This window comes from Oryzias latipes, chromosome 22, assembly GCF_002234675.1.
Source record: "Oryzias latipes chromosome 22, ASM223467v1".
NCBI classification, from domain to species: Eukaryota; Metazoa; Chordata; class Actinopteri; order Beloniformes; family Adrianichthyidae; genus Oryzias; species Oryzias latipes.
The window spans coordinates 15,087,452-15,104,405 of record NC_019880.2 but is presented as its reverse complement, the minus strand read 5'-3'; the positions used below and the strand labels follow the sequence as shown (position 1 = coordinate 15,104,405).

Sequence of the window (16,954 nt, the reverse complement as noted above, 5' to 3'; positions counted from 1 at the left end):
AAATACTTCTTCCATAAATTTACCATATAAAGATAGTATACAAAAATGAAACTTTAGGTATACTGCCCCACTTTTAGTATAGACTAAGTATACTCGTAGTACACTTAAATAAACTATTATTGCAAAGGAATGGATTTAGCACTACTTCCTGTTTTGGCTTTTGTTTTGACAAACATCCTGTTTTACCCCTCTCAACATGTTTAATTCTACCCCCTTAATTAACATAATTGTACCTGCTGATGGCCCTCCAATGACTTTCCAGCTTTAATTAGTCTGCCTGAACCAGTGACACCAAATCTGATTTGATGATTGGATTCTCCCTGTCTGCCTCTGGTCCTTTTGACTCCCTTTTTGCCTGCTAGATCTGCCCCTCCCTATAGATTCTTCCTGCTGGATCTTTGGGTTTGGACCATGGATGAGGGTTTTGGAATATCAGTCTTGTCTTTTCTTCATCCAGCCCTTCACTCTACACCCTTCCTGGCCACAATATCTCCTCCTTGCATCAGTAGATTTTTTTCCCCCATTTTCCTTCACAATAATCTCAAACACTGTGCACTTGTGTGCACAGTGTTTGAGTGCACACAAGTGTGGAGGTTGCACGTTCTCCTTGTGCATGCATGGGTTTTTCCTGCAAATCTAGCTTCCTCCCACTGTCCAAACACAGTGTTGGCTCCAGCAGCCCCTTGACCCCAAAAGGGATTCAGCAGAGCCTGAAGATAGGGTTTTATAAAAGAGTCTCACTATTTGATGCATACACCTTTTATTTATGCCTACACCTAAGTGTGATAGAAGATATAGCTTAACTTTGAGGTCATCACAAATAGGTGAGAATGTTGATCCTTTAATGCAAACACTCTTTACTACTTAACTAATTTCAGTCTGTTGCATGAATAATCTTGTTTTGGTTATTTTTTAGTGAATTTTTTTGTTTGTTTGTTTTTGGGTGGAGTTGAACCACAAAGAGAATTTTGTCTTTCTGCTCCAGTGCAGAATCATCATTATGACGCTTTCTTAGTTATAAACTTTTTACAGCAATTCCTTTCAAACACAACCTCCGGAAAGGAGCTGCAGTTGCTCTTGCTTGTCAATCAACACAAAATGATAATTATATGCAATTAAAAAAATTTTAAGAAAATAAGATGTAAAATACAAAAAAGAAAATAAATTAAAAGATAAAGAAGACAACAAACAAGTGTAAAAGGAAGGGAAAACCCACCATTATGTATTAAAATTAATGGTGGGGAACTTCAGTCTTCAATGTTCTGCATGTTTTCCAGATATCTTTGGTCTAATCACAAACACTACTGTATACCTGGATCAGGTGTGTGCAGTAAATTAGAGCATACCAGGGCAAGGCTTCCATAAAGGTGAAATAGATGTTTAGAAATGCTTTAGAAATAAAGCATTTGATTGAAACGGTCCATGATTTTTTGCATTTGCTTGGGACAGCCACCAGGGGGCAGCAGATATTCAGTCCTCTGAGGACTGCAGCTTGCTTCACATTCTGGGGCATAGTGGCTTTAATAAGAGGATGTGAAAAAGAAACTGCATAGAGGAACCGAGTCCGAAAACTTTGGCTTTAGTGTATATGTGAACGTTTAAATGTGTGTATTGTTCGCCTTACTATTGTCATTGAAAATCTACAGAGAATAAACCCAAATGCAGCGTGAAACAAACACCAGTCAGGTTTTTATCTCTGCTAGTCTGTGAAACACGAGTGTCCTCCTTTGTGTTTGCAGCTTCGAGGGGGTTAACAGGACGTGGAGACAGTTGGGCCTCACCCACTGAGATCATTTGAATAACGCCGGCTTTTTGGCGCGAGACTCGGAGGAGGCGCGACTGTGTCATTCAATGCCCTCCCCTCCGCGTACACCATGGTGTGGCGGGAAACAAGAACGAAAGCATTGGGGGAAAAGCAAGGGGGTGGGGGGGCTGAACGAGAGGGGGCTAGAGTACACACCTACGCCGTACCTACAGTTGCCCTGGAAAATTGCGAAATAGGAGACTGCTACACCTGAGAGCGGAATCAGTAAGGCTGGGGGCAGGAAGATCAAGCAGCACGCGAAAACTGCTGGGTTTTTGGCGCGAGACTGTGGGATATAAAGCTTGCTGTGGCAGGAGACAAAAGACAGCATGAGTGGAGCTGGGCAGAACAAAGAGGGGAACAGCCTGGACTTCCCCCTACCCTTCATTAAGCCCCACCCCAACGTAGCCTGAGGGCTTGAGGCAGATGACTATGAAAACCTTGACAAAAGTCTTCCAGAGCATCAGAAGATTTTATATTATAATTTAGTTTTGGTTTTAAGGACCCACTTTAATGACAATGTTGGTGTTTACATATTCTTGAAAAAATGTTCTCATGATAGAAGACATATATACAAAAAATTAGGACTAAAAATACATTTTTGAGTATTTGTTTTATTCAAATTTGCTTACGTCACTAACCGACGAAAAAGGCTTGGAAATGTAGCTGACTTAACCCTTGTGCTATGCTATGGGAGTTGGGTCATCTAGACCCACTAGACAGTGCGCTGAACCTTTTTTCTTCAATGATTTGTGATCTTCACTGGTGTCCATGTATTACCTGAAATCTTTCCACCTTTATCCACCTTTGTCATGGTAGGAAGAACACATCAATGTAAGGGTGGGGTCATCTAACACAAGGTTTACAAGCTCCCTGCTCCGCTCCATTCTGATGCATCCACTGGCAGACAAATAGACACATGAACATCTTTGTTTTCCTTGTCTAAACTGGCATTTGGCTCAAAACCATTTTTTGTTGCACCGATAATGTTAGGTTGGGGGTATGAGAGGCTGTAAGCTAGTGGAGAGAGTCTAAACAAATAGATAATGGGAAATTGGGGTGGGCTTACTCTGCGGCCCCGGCCACAACTCAGAAGCAAATTTAGGATGAACTACTGCTGCTCTGCAGAAAATGTCAACTAGAAAACAACATTTTTTTTATTTTATTTTGGCTAAAACGACATAATCATGATAAAAAGACCACTGAGAACAAACATCTAGTGATGTCTTTCATTACTCAGGTCAAGAAACTATAAAAAGGACTTTACTGGAAGCTGCATGTCCTCCCCACTATCATGTCATGATTACATTTGTTGGTTTGAAAAAACCTCCATCTGAAGCACCGAGTCACTTCACCTTACTGAGTTATGGCTTCACGCATCACCATTAGCCCGTCACACAGCAAAAAAAAAAAATCAGCGGTTCCTGTCGTTTCCTGCCCCCAATGAGTTCCACACAAAAACAGGAAACCTATGTTACTTGTCTGTTTCCTAGGTCTTGTTACACGACCTTTGTTTTGTGTTCAGCCAACATACAGGCCCTCAAGGAGGAAAACAGAAGCAGTGATTATTACATAAGAGCCCTGGTGATGGACGGAAACACTGAAGGAGGGCTTCATGGAAGCCAAGCTATTACTACCATAAGAAGATCTGCCTTCAAATCTGTGCTTTGATGCAAATTCACCTCGCCATGAAGTAATTGGTCTATAAATTGGTTAGAGCTGGTTGGGGGGGGGGGGGGGTAATTAGTGCTTAAGGGGTGGAGCAGAGATCTGTGTTGGTGGCATTCAATATTCTACAGGTCTGACTGGGGGGTTAAAGGGGAAAGGGGGAAGGGTAAAGCCCGCCCCCTGAGTAGCTTTGGGATGAGAGGCTAGGGGGCGGGGGTTGCTGGTGACGGCATTGAAAGGGGCTAAATTCAAAAGATGCCCAAAAATGTTTCAACCGAAGCAACCTTACACCACAGGGACGAACAATGGAACATCTGCTGGCTGACAAAAGCTGGAAGTTTGCTGTGAGAGCCGCTCTGTGATTGGCTGCAGCGTGTTTAAACACTTCTCTGACAGAAGAAACTTTGTGGTCATCTGTTTCCTCAAGTTTTGATTTAGTTTCGCTTTGTTCTAGCAGTAATGAAAATGAAGACACACATCTTGATGTGTTTCACTGCTGTGTTTCACATCTAGATCAGTCTTCTTTGACAGGAAGGTACAGAAACACCACTTATGTGTTTTCCCATTTCTGACTAAATAAAGCAGGTTGCTTAATTTTTAAAAATACATTTAAATTAAATCAAAGGGAGTCTAAAACAGCTCTGCAACAGACTGGCAATCTGCAGGATGTGTGGTGTACTGTTTAATGGAATGACTTTAAAACACAAGTAAATGTATTGCTGTAGCTTGAAATGATGGTCTGCCTTCTCAGCTCTCGCCATTTGCTGGCAGCATGTGGTCAACAGGAATGATAATGAAAAGGGGGGTTGCCAGGTAGAGGTCCACATAACTGTTGCATCTGCTAAGGGCCTTTTTTTCCACTCCCTGCCCCAGATTATCTATTAACCAGTGTCGTAGTTACATCACCACAGTTACAGAAAAACAATATTTATATCCTACAGACTGGTTCTTGCTTTGACCAGCTCTCCCATGTGTTGCCGTCTCGTCCGGCCTTCGCAGATTCAGATGGTTCAGGACGTGCAAAAATGAAATGTGCAGCTGGGAAACGAAAAGACACACAAGAGTCTGCATGAATTTTCAAACCTTTTGCAAAAGGGGAGAGGTGGAAAAACACGACCTGTTAGGCTTTGTGGTTGTCCGCTCTCTCTGTCCTCAAGGCAAAAAGGCTTTTTTTTTTAATTCAGTAAGAGAAGATGAAAACATACAAAATACGTCATTCTACTGATGTGTTTTTGTCTAGTCTGCATTGCAGGTGTTGTGGCTCCAGTACAGAAAGAAAACAAAGACCAAAAGTCACAGACAGGCCTATTGCTGACCTCGGCACATGTTATCTGTTACTGAAGGCAGGAATCAAGCATATTTTCTGCAATACAATATACATGCAGAATTAAATGTATAACCAAAAGAACATAGGAAATATCATAGAACCCCTGTAATGCATAATGAAAAGATCATAGAAAATATTATGGAACCCCTGTTCGCAGTGCTCAATCAATCCAATTTAAATTAAAAACCTTGGTATCAAACTTGCAGGGGTTTCACCATTTTCTGGTTTTGTTGTGAGCGGGTCAGAGTTTGTCTTGAGTCACTGACGGCCCATCCATTTGGATGGCTTCAGTAAAATCATCCCACATGACCCTGGTGTTTAACAGAATTGCAATTAGGCTCCAGATCAGACCACTACATCTTCGGTTTATCTGAAACCACTGATTCCGCAAGTGAGCAAGGAGGTATTTTTAAGGGGGTTATAAAAAGAAGGAGTGAAGTTCAAACCAAAGCTTGGCAACATGATCCCTTTTTAGAAAGCTTTGACTCGAATTTCCTCCTGGTTTTAATGCCCTGAGTTTATGTGAGAAGCACTGACAGGAATCAGATGTGCCCAGATGTATCCACACAGAGAGGAACCCACAGAGCCTGCTTCCACTGAATCATCCATATTATGTAACACCGGCCTGAACGGGGAGTTCGAGCGGCACAGAGGGGGGGACAAACCGAAAGCAGAAGACTGACCTAGATCGGGAAAAGGTACAGAGAAGAACCTGAAGGGAGAGAAGGGGCCGATGGAGCTGTTGGGGACGGGGTTCACGTGAAGACAATTGAGGTTGAAGAGTGACCCCCCCCTCTGGATGGATACTTTTTTATGTGACACAACCAAGCTGGAATGTGGGTCAGTGGGCAGATAGTGGGATATCGATCAGGAAAAGTTTCCTGGGAGTTTTTGAGAGTGACTGTGTGGTGTGCAGCCACACGGCCAGATGTGCTCATCTGCATCCTTTCCTACTTGTGTTTTCCACATCTTCCTTGACCGTCAGCCACTTAAAAATAGAATAAAAGGGAAGGGTGGACTTCGAGTGTTGAGTAAGAAAAGGATGAATCTACATCTCGTCTTGTTAAGAAGGGTCCTCCTTCCGAGCATTCAACCTCCTTAAATGACTTTTTGCAACTCTCATGGCATGGAGTCAGATGTTGCCACCCAGGATAGTAAAAGTCAGAAATATCTTTATTATTGTCCATTTTTCTCCAAAAACTACATAAAAAGTGGAGATTGTCTTAAAAAAAAGAGCAGATCACTCAGCAAATATAGGCCTCCTTTAATGTAGGTTAGAAATAAACAGCCAGCTGAAGTAAAGCCTTAGAATCACAAACCACTGCAATGGGTTTATGGTCCGTTTCCTCCTGTCCTACTGTGTAAACATACAATGCATATATGCTATGCAAACCAGGCCACTCACAACACACCCAGTCAAACATGGTGAAAATATTGCTCAATAAGTGTGTTTTTTTTTCTTTTAAATTGCAGAGGTAAGTGTTTTTTTTTTTTAACACAACAGAAGCTATGCAACGTTAGCTGTTGCGAAACCTGACCTTCATCGTCTTCATCAGAAAAGTGCGTGCATTTTTTTCCTTTCTTTTCTTCTTGCTCGGAGAGAAATCTCTTCAGGTGGAAACAGATTTCCACTTGTTTTTATCTTGCTAGGTAGTTTATCTGCAAGAAATACCAGCACAGCAAGTACAACTGGTAGCGTTTCTCGTCAGGAAACAACTTCTGGATTTGCTTAACTTTTTTCTCAAAGGTACAAAACAGAAATCAAAAAACATATTTCTTCTAAATGCATTATACCTATCAGTATTTGAGTTAGTTTAGTGTGATATAAACACAAGTTTTTATTTCTTTTAAGTACTCGATATAGGCATGCTGTTTTACATAAAGATGATTTTCTTGCTTAGCTCCCTTAAAAGGACACTGGAACAGCTGGAAAAAACTAAAAGAAAGAAAAGAAAAACACAGATGAGTGACACTCAGCTTGGATGAAACGACTCCTTACTCTGTACATCACATGCTTCTGTCAGGGAAAGCAGTAAAACCTCGTGGGAAAGTGCAATCTTTACTCACATCCACCTTACAATCAGTTATAAATTTACTTCACAGAGCAGCGAGACCTCCAGACCATTTAATTTGAAAGGGATCTGTAGCCCAGCAAGGGTGGGAGAACCAAACATTCACCCAAAGAACTCAAAAGAAACATTTCAGAGCACTTTGTGGGAAAAGGCACCTGTGCTTCAGACGTTGCTCAATATGAACAAATCTGGTCCAACAAGTTAAACTGTCAGAACGGCAAAAAGTGACCCGGGTGGGGGTTGCCTCACTGAGTGAGGGTTTCAGAGTTTCTCTATTTATCCTATGTATACATGGAAGCAATCAACAACTGGTAGAGTGATCCCTACAGATAGTCATTTAATTCATTGTTTTTTTAGATAATAAACATTGTTTATTCCACACAAACAGTGATCTACATCGGAAAATAACACAATGTATAATACTCACTTGAGTGGACAAGTTTAATGTTTTAAATAATTTTATCCCTAAAGTGAATACGGGAGGCATGTAGAAATCATCACTAACAGATTCTAAACCAGTTTGGAATGTCACACCTCGTTAGATTTCACTTTCTGACGACATGAGTCATGACTTTTTTTTTTACATCGGAACCTTCTTAGATGTTACGGTAGTTTTTCTCATCAATCGTGTGCTTCTTAACTCTTGGATTAAAGCCTCACTCCAATTGAAAATTGTTTTTTTTTTACATGCTCTTGTGGCATTTTTCTCATGATTGAGGGCATATATAAAGAACACCAGGATTTACAACTGCTTTTCTACGTACTTCTGTATTCCAATTGTGGTGAATCAGAAACAGATGGAGAATTCAGTTAGAAAGATTGTAGTTGTTATATACAAACAAAATTTGGGCAGGCCACAGGCTCCCTGCTCCGCTCCATTCTGATGCATCCGCTTACACACTAGATCCATGTACGTCCTTGTTTTCCTCACCCAAACATCACAGCTAGTCTGCTCCAGTACTTATTTGTTGCACCGCTAATGTTAATTTAGGTTTGTAAGGGGCTGTAAGCCAGCGGAAGAGGGTGTTAATAAAGAGAATGATGGGAAACGAGTACAGGCTCACTCCACACCACCGGCTTTGTCCACAACTCAGAGGTGAATTTCTAATGAACTATCGCTGCTCTGTCCTAGAAAATGACATTTTTTTATTTTGGCTGAAAATGGCTTAATCTTGATTAAAGAATTATTACAACCTTTTTAAAAGTAGATCAAAAGATGATTTGAGTGGGACTTTAAAAAATTAATATCTTAATTAAACAAATAGTCTCAACATAAAGAAAGGTTCCTCGGGGTAAAAAGCAAAACCCCAGCAGGAACAATGTGGTAGTGTGAGGTGCAGGACGGTTCAGGGTGTGTCCGCCTCTTCTGTCACGCCGGACTGCTGTTACTTTAAACGAATGGTTCATAGTGACTCATCCAGACTTGCACAGACTTGAGTTTCATTGGGTCGTTGAGGGGGCAAACTTTAATGTATTAGTAAAGGAAAGGAAATGATCTTCAGTGTAGAGCATCAAAAGGGCATCTGACAGAAATGTACCGGGGCAGAAATTTTTTGTATTTTTATTTTTCCAAGTACTGTCATTTTTATGTTTTCAGATTCCAAATCTGGTGGCTAATGTAGCCGAAGCAGATTGCATTACTGTGCACCAAACATCCACCTTTCCTGAAAGAAAATAGCACACAAATAGATAAAAGAAGATTAGTTTCTGAATCAAATTTCTAAACATGTAGTGGTCCAACTCTTCATAGCTGCACTGGATCCACTCAATTGCGGATACGAGTTGCATTTATACAAGTGTGACCTAATTTGTAGCCCCTCAGGTGGCCGGTGTGCAGCAGCCACTGCAGAGAGGAGGATCCAGCGTGAGCACCAGCTCCTCAAGGACAAACCTGAAGGACAGGCTGCAGCAGCTGCTGCTGCAGCAGAGGTGCCCATTTTCCTGATCGGTCCTCATTTACAGCAGTTTGAACCCCCACCCCCATTCCAAGACTTCTAATCAGGGGAAAGTTGTGATTACATAATACATAAGACAGTAGGTTTATGTTCAAATCTGGTATAAAAATTTAATGATGGTAGCAAACAAAAGACAAAGTGACTTGTGAATTTTAGAAACAACAGTGATTCTTTTCCATGTTTTTGGTCATTTTTCAAAAATAATTTCTTAACAAAATAGATGCGAAGTGGCCCGGGTCAAAGGCTCATTAAATTCATGGCCGTCTCCTTTAACCAGGAGGAATAGGCTATTATTTACATTTTTGTACATAAAGTCATCAAAGCAAACCTGATGTATAATGATAACCTAATGTCCCTGAAAGCTGCAAACGCACACGATCACACAGGTAAACAAAATAATTCTCTTAGCTCTAAAATATCAGTCTAAACTCCCATCTTTTCAGAACTTAAAAAATGTGCAAGAAGAAGCTGAAAGGATGACCTGCCCCTCCCCGTTGAGGTTCACAGGGCTGCACAGCAGATTCACAGGCACCGCTGCCACCACAACAGCAAAACACAGCAGGCGTGTTCGCCATGAAAGGATCAGAGTGTCCAAAGTGTCGAGTATGCTGAGTATATGGAGTTTTTGAGGAGGGCAGCAGCCCTAAGAGCGCTTGAGTTCAGATAATCTGCGCAGAAGCTGTTGCTGCCTGGATCTGAGGCGCTTCTTCTCTTGGAGTTTCTGCTTCTCCCTGGTGTGCAGCTTCATGAGGTATTCCGCCGCCTGGGTCAGGATGACCACCTTCGGACTCTTGGCTTGCTCCAGGCCAGGAATCTGATCCCGCAGGGCCAGGAAGCGAGATCGGAGGTCATTCCTCCTCTTCCTCTCCAGGAAGTTGTGGTTCCGCCTGCGGTCTGTGTCCTCCACGTCAGAGTTTTGGGGGGAGTCGGACTGCAGCTCCGGCTGCTGGTGGGAGTCCCTTTGACGTTTGCTTTGAGGCTCGTCTTCAGAATCCTCCTCCTCCTCCTCTTCTTCTTCTTCTTCCTCCTCCTCCTCCCCCTCTTCAGGGTCGCTGTCCGGGGATGGGGCGGCGTAGTTGTGCTGCTGCCGATGGACCGACATGTGAAAGCGCTTGGGGCAGGGGTCTGCCCGGACCCGGATGGTGACCGGCTTCCTGACCAGGCGGACCCGGCTCTGCTTGCTCTCCACAGTGACGACATCAATTTCCTCTTCGTCATCTGCGATCAGAAGAAAACAGTACATGAAGATACAGCAACGCTGTAATCTGGCCAACTAGATTAAAGAGCAACGCTGAAGGAAGTGCTTATTTCACATCACCAATGTGATGAAGCAGGAACCATGAGGTCACCCCGCCTCCCTGTGCCGCACCCTGATGCTGTTGCAGCAGAAGAAGCTCAGGTTGAACTAAAGGGGCGCGGTTTTTAAACTCTCCACATGGCTTTTATTTGAACGAGGAGGGAGGGGGCATCACGGATGACCTCTGTGACCTTCACCCACTACAGCAGCTTTGTAAATACCCCATTGTGAACAGGAGGAGGAAAAAAATCCAGGGCGGCGCCCTGATATTCCCTTACCAGAGGAGTCGGAGCGCGACTCGGACCCAGACGACGCCGGCTTCCTGCAGCTGCTGGCGGGGAAGGTGAGCACCGAGGCGGGGTCCACGCACTCGGTGATGACGGAGACCTGTGCGGCTGCTGGGGATGATGCGCACTGCGCCTTGGCGGGGCGCACGGCCACCACCGCCGCCTTCTCAAGCTGCTTGCTTGCGGAGAAACTACTCCACATGCAGTCTCGGATGATGTGCGCGTCCAGGTTCCCGAACAGCTCTCCGGTCTCGGGAAGGCAGTGACCCTCGCAGTCCTCGTCCTGACCCAGAACTTTGGACAGCCAGTTCAGTTTGTCTCCGGGGGAGAGATGCAGAGTCCTAGTGGGAGACATGGGAGGCGTGGGAAGCAGCTCGAACTTTTTCCATATGTCCTCACTCGGAGCAGTCGACTTGTAAAAGTCCTCCTCTGTGTCAAAATCGTCGAAAAAATATGGCTGATAGCAATCAAACTCCATTGTTGTTAAATCCACTCAGACGACGGTCCTGCAGGGGAGCAAACACATCAGTGGGTCAGATCCATGGAAGATTAGCCACCTTCTACAAATAGGAGACATTAAAAATGTATGCCATCCTCCGGAAGCTGGCATTGTTGATGCACAGAAAAGTATTACATAAACCAGACACTCAGCTGCAACTAAATTCATGAAATTGGCTGGAATGAAAAAGGAGAAGACCTAAAAGTAAGTGCGTAAAACGCATTTCCTGAAATGCTTTGTGTAGTGGAGCACAAAGCCACACAAAAACCTCACTATTTCCGCATCAAAAACATCGTAAATAAACCACTCACCGCTCAATTTTATGATCCGAAATTTTCAGGACATTAAAGAGTCACTCCGCTGCCTCCAAAAAGAGATTTAAAAAAACAAAAAAAACGCCCTCCAAACTGGGGGTAAACGTTCCAAACCGGCCGCTTTGACAGCAAAATGACTTCGAAACTTATTTTGGTTGCAGGCGGTGAATAAAAGCGACAAAAGCCCGGCGAAAGCAGACTACAAGCGCCGAAGCCGCCCCACAATGAACAGCCACGTTCTGCGCTTTTCGCGCCAGTCTGATATCCTGTTATAAGAAGATAAAAGAGGGGGGGAGGAGCCAAAGGTCTGCAGCGGCAGATCCGGGTAAGACGCTTTATTTCTACTGGAGCTTAGCCACGCCCAGATCCAACAGCCCAAGAAAAGCCTTGATAAAGATGATAACAATGACTTTTTAAATGATCATTACATGCAAAACATCTTATCAAAGCATAAAATTTGTTGTTTTTCAAACAAAACACCAAATGTTATGGGCTTAACTATGTAAAAGAAAAAAAGTAAAATAGTTAAGTAAAGCAAAATATGTGTGGGAACATCAACATACATGTAAACTTCCTCCTACTCCCTTTTAAGCAATTAATTACACTATATTTCATTAACGTCACATTTAATTGCTTCAATGTATTGTATATTTAAGCTCAAATATAGCTATTTGTGATCAATAATAATTTATCAATAATTGGATATTTATCTCTTCTGCCTTTTATTTTTTAAATGACTAATAGTCTTTAGTTTGATATATCTATAGATATATATCTCTTTTGTTTCAGATTTTTTAGTATTGTTTGATCTGTTTGATTAATTAAAAATTAATCAATTTCAACCCAATTTCAAAGTAAAAGTTGTAAAAAATTACTTTGGCATCATGAATTATTGACTGAATAATATCCTTATTTTTAGTCGTTTTAGCCTGACTTTAAAATATTTTTACTTGTTCTTGTTTTTGTGTGAACAGGCAACCATGTTCTTTCTGATTTGCAGAAACAGCATGTGATTTGACATTTGGCTTTGGAAAAGTCCATCAATTCATTCCTCCGATTTTCATCTTGTCCTGATCAAGGAGGTGGGATATTATGTCTGAAGAATGGATGTGAGATGGTCTGCATCCGTTTAACCTGAGAACAAGATAACACAGCAACAAAACAAGCATGAAGTCAGGAAAGTCCCAGTGGATCGGCAGGTTTGACCCCTTTCTGCTATGAAGCAACTGTTACACCACTGCTGAAAGTCAACTCTCAGATTCCTGTTACAAAAACACATCTATGCAGGCATATTATTCCTCAGTATCTGCAGAAATGTATTTTCTCTAGAAATGTGAACATTTTATCTCGAATGCCTGAAGTTTTGACTTCCACAACTACCATAATTAACCAGAGATAATGCAGAATTTCGTTCTCCCAGGAGCATTCATGTGAGTCAGAAAGGTCAGGGGTCGTTCTTGGTCATGTCTGATGTCTTCATTGTTCTGCCCATGAATCGTGACACCAGACTGCGACCCTCTGACGTAAAGCTGACACGCGTCAGCCTCAACACCAACGATTACTTGCAAGATTAACCTACTTTTCAATAATATTGTAAAATTTAGAGGAACTTTGTGTTTGGAAGGCATTTCAAATATGAAGGGGTGCTTTTAATTATGATAACTGAGCACAATATGAAACCAACGTTTTTTATACTAATTTCTGTAAAATCGTACTGATTTGACTTGTCTTGAAATGATGTATTTGGAGTTAGAGGAGTAAATTTGTTGAACAAAGAACCAACGTTCAACAGCTTGACTTCCACATTTCCATTTTTGCATCTACACAAAGACCAGGTTAGAGCTGTTTAGAATGAGGCATTTGAAAGCTGCAGACCATTTCCAAGTTGTTAAAAGGGGTGCGCCACTCTGACTGACCCTCTTTTCAAAATAAGTGAGCACAAAAGTGAGGCTTCTGCCCCTGAAAGTTCTCCAACCTCTCCATTAGTGAGTGAATCAGGTGAACATCTCCAGCAAACAGCCTTATTTGCTTTTGAATTTTGAGGTTAAAATCTTGTTTGCGAGCCTGAAAAAGATCACGCCTCTAAAGCAAACGTGTTGTAGGTGTCTCATTGTGTTAATAGCAATAGAATAAATACATTTAAGCAGGTCATGAGGTCAGGACAGGCATGATTTGCCTGTTGACTTCAGATTGATTGCTTTATGCTCAACGGCGTGCAAAAGCTCGGAGCTCAGCAGCGTCTTAGAAGAGAGCAGAAGGCCAAAATCATACAGCACCTCTTTCTAACATATGTGTATTGAACTGTTTGGTCTGTCACGCACATTTCTGCTTCTGTAATTAATCGAATCTACAAAGCTTTTTCTGTTTCAGGTCAAATGACAAATGTGGATTATTGATGGACATCTGCCCTTGGCAACATATTGAGGGTCAAACACATGTCCAGAAAAACTGAGATTAAGACTTTTGAATAAAGTTCTTAAAGAATTCTGGCACCAATTTGCAGCAGATGACCATTTCAGAACCTTATAAATACAGTACAAACCAAAAGTTTGACACACCTTCTCATTCGACGAGTTTTTCTTTATTTTCATGACTATGAAAGTTGTAGAGACACACTAAGGGCATCAAAACTGTGAATTAGCACATGTGGAATTAGATACATAAAAAAAAGTGTGAAACAACTGAAAATATGTCATATTGTAGGTTCTTCATGGTAGCCACCTTTTGATTTGATTACTGCTTTGCACACATTCTCTTGAATGTGTGCAAAGCAGTAATCACCTGAAATGTTTTTCACTTCACAGGTGTGCCCTGTCAGGTTTAATGAGTGGGATTTTTTTGCCTTATAAATGGGGTTGGGACCATCAGTTGTGTTGTGCAGAAGTCAGGTGGAAACACAGCTGATAGTCCTACTGAATAAACTGTTAGAATTTGAATCATGGCAAGAAAAAAGCAGCTAAGTACAGAAAAACAATGGCAATCATTACTTTAAGAAATGAAGGTCAGTCAGTCTGAAAAATTGGGAAAACTTTGAAAGTGTCCCCAAGTGCAGTCACAAAAACCATCAAGCGCTACAAAGAAACTGGCTCACATGCAGACTGCCCCAGGAAAGAAAGATCAAGAGTCACCTCTGCTGTGGAGGATAAGTTCATCCAAGTCACCAGCCTCAGAAATGGCAGGTCAAGAGCAGCTCAGATTAGAGAGCAGGTCAATGGCACACAGAGTTCTAGCAGCAGACACATCTCTACAACAATTGTTAAAAGGAGACAGTGTGAATCAGGCCTTCGTGGTGCAATATCTGCTAGGAAACCACTGCTAAAGAAAGGCAACAAGCAGAAGAGACTTGTTTGGGCTGAAGAACAAAAGGGATGAACATTGGACCGGTGGAAATCTGTGCTTTTGGTCTGATGAGTCCAAATTGGAGATTTTTGGTTCCAACCACCGTGTCTTTGTGCGACTGAAAAAGGTGAACGGATGGACTCTACATACCTGGTTCCCACCGTGAAGCATGGTGTGTCCAAACTTTTGGTCTGAATTTTATCTGTCTGTCTGTCTGTCTGTCTGTCCGTCCGTCCGTCCGTCCGTCCGTCCGTCCGTCCGTCCGTCCGTCCGTCCGTCCGTCCAATCTGCTTGACGTCTCTGTACGTGTGACTTTATTTTAGTTACAACTGTATTTTCAAAAAATCATCACGTTTTCCTTGTAAGGTAACAGCTTTGTAAAATGAATGTCATCATACACGTTGACCTTGTCAGTTCAGTTTAAGTTCACACATTTATACTTTGATGGAAAAAATGAAGCGTTTTCTCATTTTTTTCAAATGAACTCATCTTGAGAGTTCATCCTTGAGAAAACTAAAAAAAATTCCTGCAAAGCAGAGATCCCAGCCTTTGAATGCTGGAACTTCACATCCTGTAATTACACTGGAAGCCAACCCTTAGCCTGCTATGTTGGGACTATCTTATCCTGCCACAAAAGAGAAGAAAGGAAAAAAAGTTGGTTGCATTATTTTCAGATGCGTCTCCAAAACCCAGTTTCTTTCTCTTTTTCTCCTCCCTTAAGACATTTAGATTTTCATGGGGTAACAATGGGGGTAACAATGCTTAACATCAACAAAAGCAGACACCCCAAGTTATTTCCCAGCTTAACTTCAAGTACCCCATTCTTCTTTGTGGTTAAATTAGCATATGTGTGGAGTGGGAGAGCTTTGGCTCTACCTCATAGTCCTTGTGTAATTTGTAACCCCCGCTTCAGCCCACTGCAGAAAACGTCTTCAATGAGGGTGTCCTCCTATTCCCCACGACCTCCAGAGCAACCCCTGACCCCGGCCCGTGATGCCCTCCTCCCAGATGAGAGCCACTGAAACAGGCTAGAATGCACGGAACCAAACAGTCAGAATAATCAATAAAATCCTGAAACAAACAAAACATTCAATTCCATCCATATCTGCAGCCATCAGCAGTTCAATCTGCTTTCTGCATTGATAGGCAGAAGATCTCCATCTGTCCTAGTAAGCATTACATCACACTTTTGCTGTTTATGTCACTTGTTCATCTTCTCAGTCAAGCATGACTGCACTAAAAAAAACTGCCAGACTGCTGCAGGCTGACTTCCTCAGATGACCTCAGCGATATCAAGTTAATAGGTAATGAAAACAGCAGCTTGCCCTAAATAGAGCAGAGGTTGGGCTAAAATCGAGCAAAGGTTGAGCAAAGTTTATAGAGGAAACAGCGGCTTAAAACACAGATAACTATGGTACACTTTTAGAGGAATTTATTTTGTGTGTGAGGGTGTTTTTTTTCTTCTTTTTTTATTGTAAGTGATAACAAAACAAACGACCTGCATTGCCTCTAGGATGTTCAGACATGTGCTGCCACCTAGTGTTGGCTTGATAAAAATAATTCAGGTGACAGTAAAAAAAAAGGGTTAAAGTAAATTGACAAATTAATGAGTTAATTGTGTTATTTAGTAAAAGTAATAGGTACCAAATTACTATGATCAGGCCAACTATAAAATAAACTATTGCTTCTTATGGGAATAAATTTGCAAAATCGTGAGAAAAAAGTCCAAATTTACAAATATAAAGTTGTAAAATTAAGATTAAAAAGTAAAAAAAAAGGTAAGGGAATAAATTTAAGCAATCAATTAAAATAAAAACGTAACATTTTACGATATTAAAAGTCGTAATTTTACAAGGAGAAGGTCATGGTTTTTCAAAACTTACATTTGCTGGCTGTATGGTGGTGTAGTGGTTAGCCTTTTTGCCTCATAGTAAGAAGGCTCTATTCAAATCCTGCATGGGACCCTTCATTGTTGGGTTTACATGTTCTCCCTGTGAGTTTACTCTGGGCACTCTAGCTTTCTCCCTGTTATCCACCATCATATTTGTGTTCATTTTTTGTATTGGGAGTGTCTGCTGGAGCCTACCCAGCTACTGTTGGGCAAAGGCAGGGTGCACCCTGAACAGGTTGCCATTCTGTTACAGAGTCACACACTCACTCACATGTACACCAAGGGACAGTTTGGAGACATAACCTGAATAAATACATCAAGCCAACCTATGAAGCATATTTTTAGACCACAGGAGGAAGCAAGAGTGCCCAGAGAAAACCCATGCGTGCACAGGGGAACGGCCTTGTCTCTGTAAGAAAAGTCCCTAAACTATTTTGTTACAAACCTGCAGGATGCAGAAGCATCTAAACTGCAAAACCAACCCAAATCTTTCCTTTCAGT

General features: G+C 41.9%; 1 protein-coding gene across 1 annotated transcript; it reads right to left on the bottom strand.

Annotated features, from left to right (window-relative positions):
- Positions 1 to 8,910: 8,910 nt before the first annotated feature.
- LOC101155312 (protein L-Myc-1b) lies at positions 8,911 to 11,526 on the bottom strand. Its single transcript, XM_004082370.4, has 3 exons — positions 11,221 to 11,526; positions 10,402 to 10,916; positions 8,911 to 10,044 (listed from the first exon to the last, which is right to left on the bottom strand). The coding sequence occupies exons 2-3, from the start codon at positions 10,886 to 10,888 to the stop codon at positions 9,470 to 9,472; spliced, it is 1,062 nt and encodes a 353-aa protein (XP_004082418.1). The 5' UTR covers positions 10,889 to 10,916; positions 11,221 to 11,526; the 3' UTR covers positions 8,911 to 9,469.
- Positions 11,527 to 16,954: the final 5,428 nt, after the last annotated feature.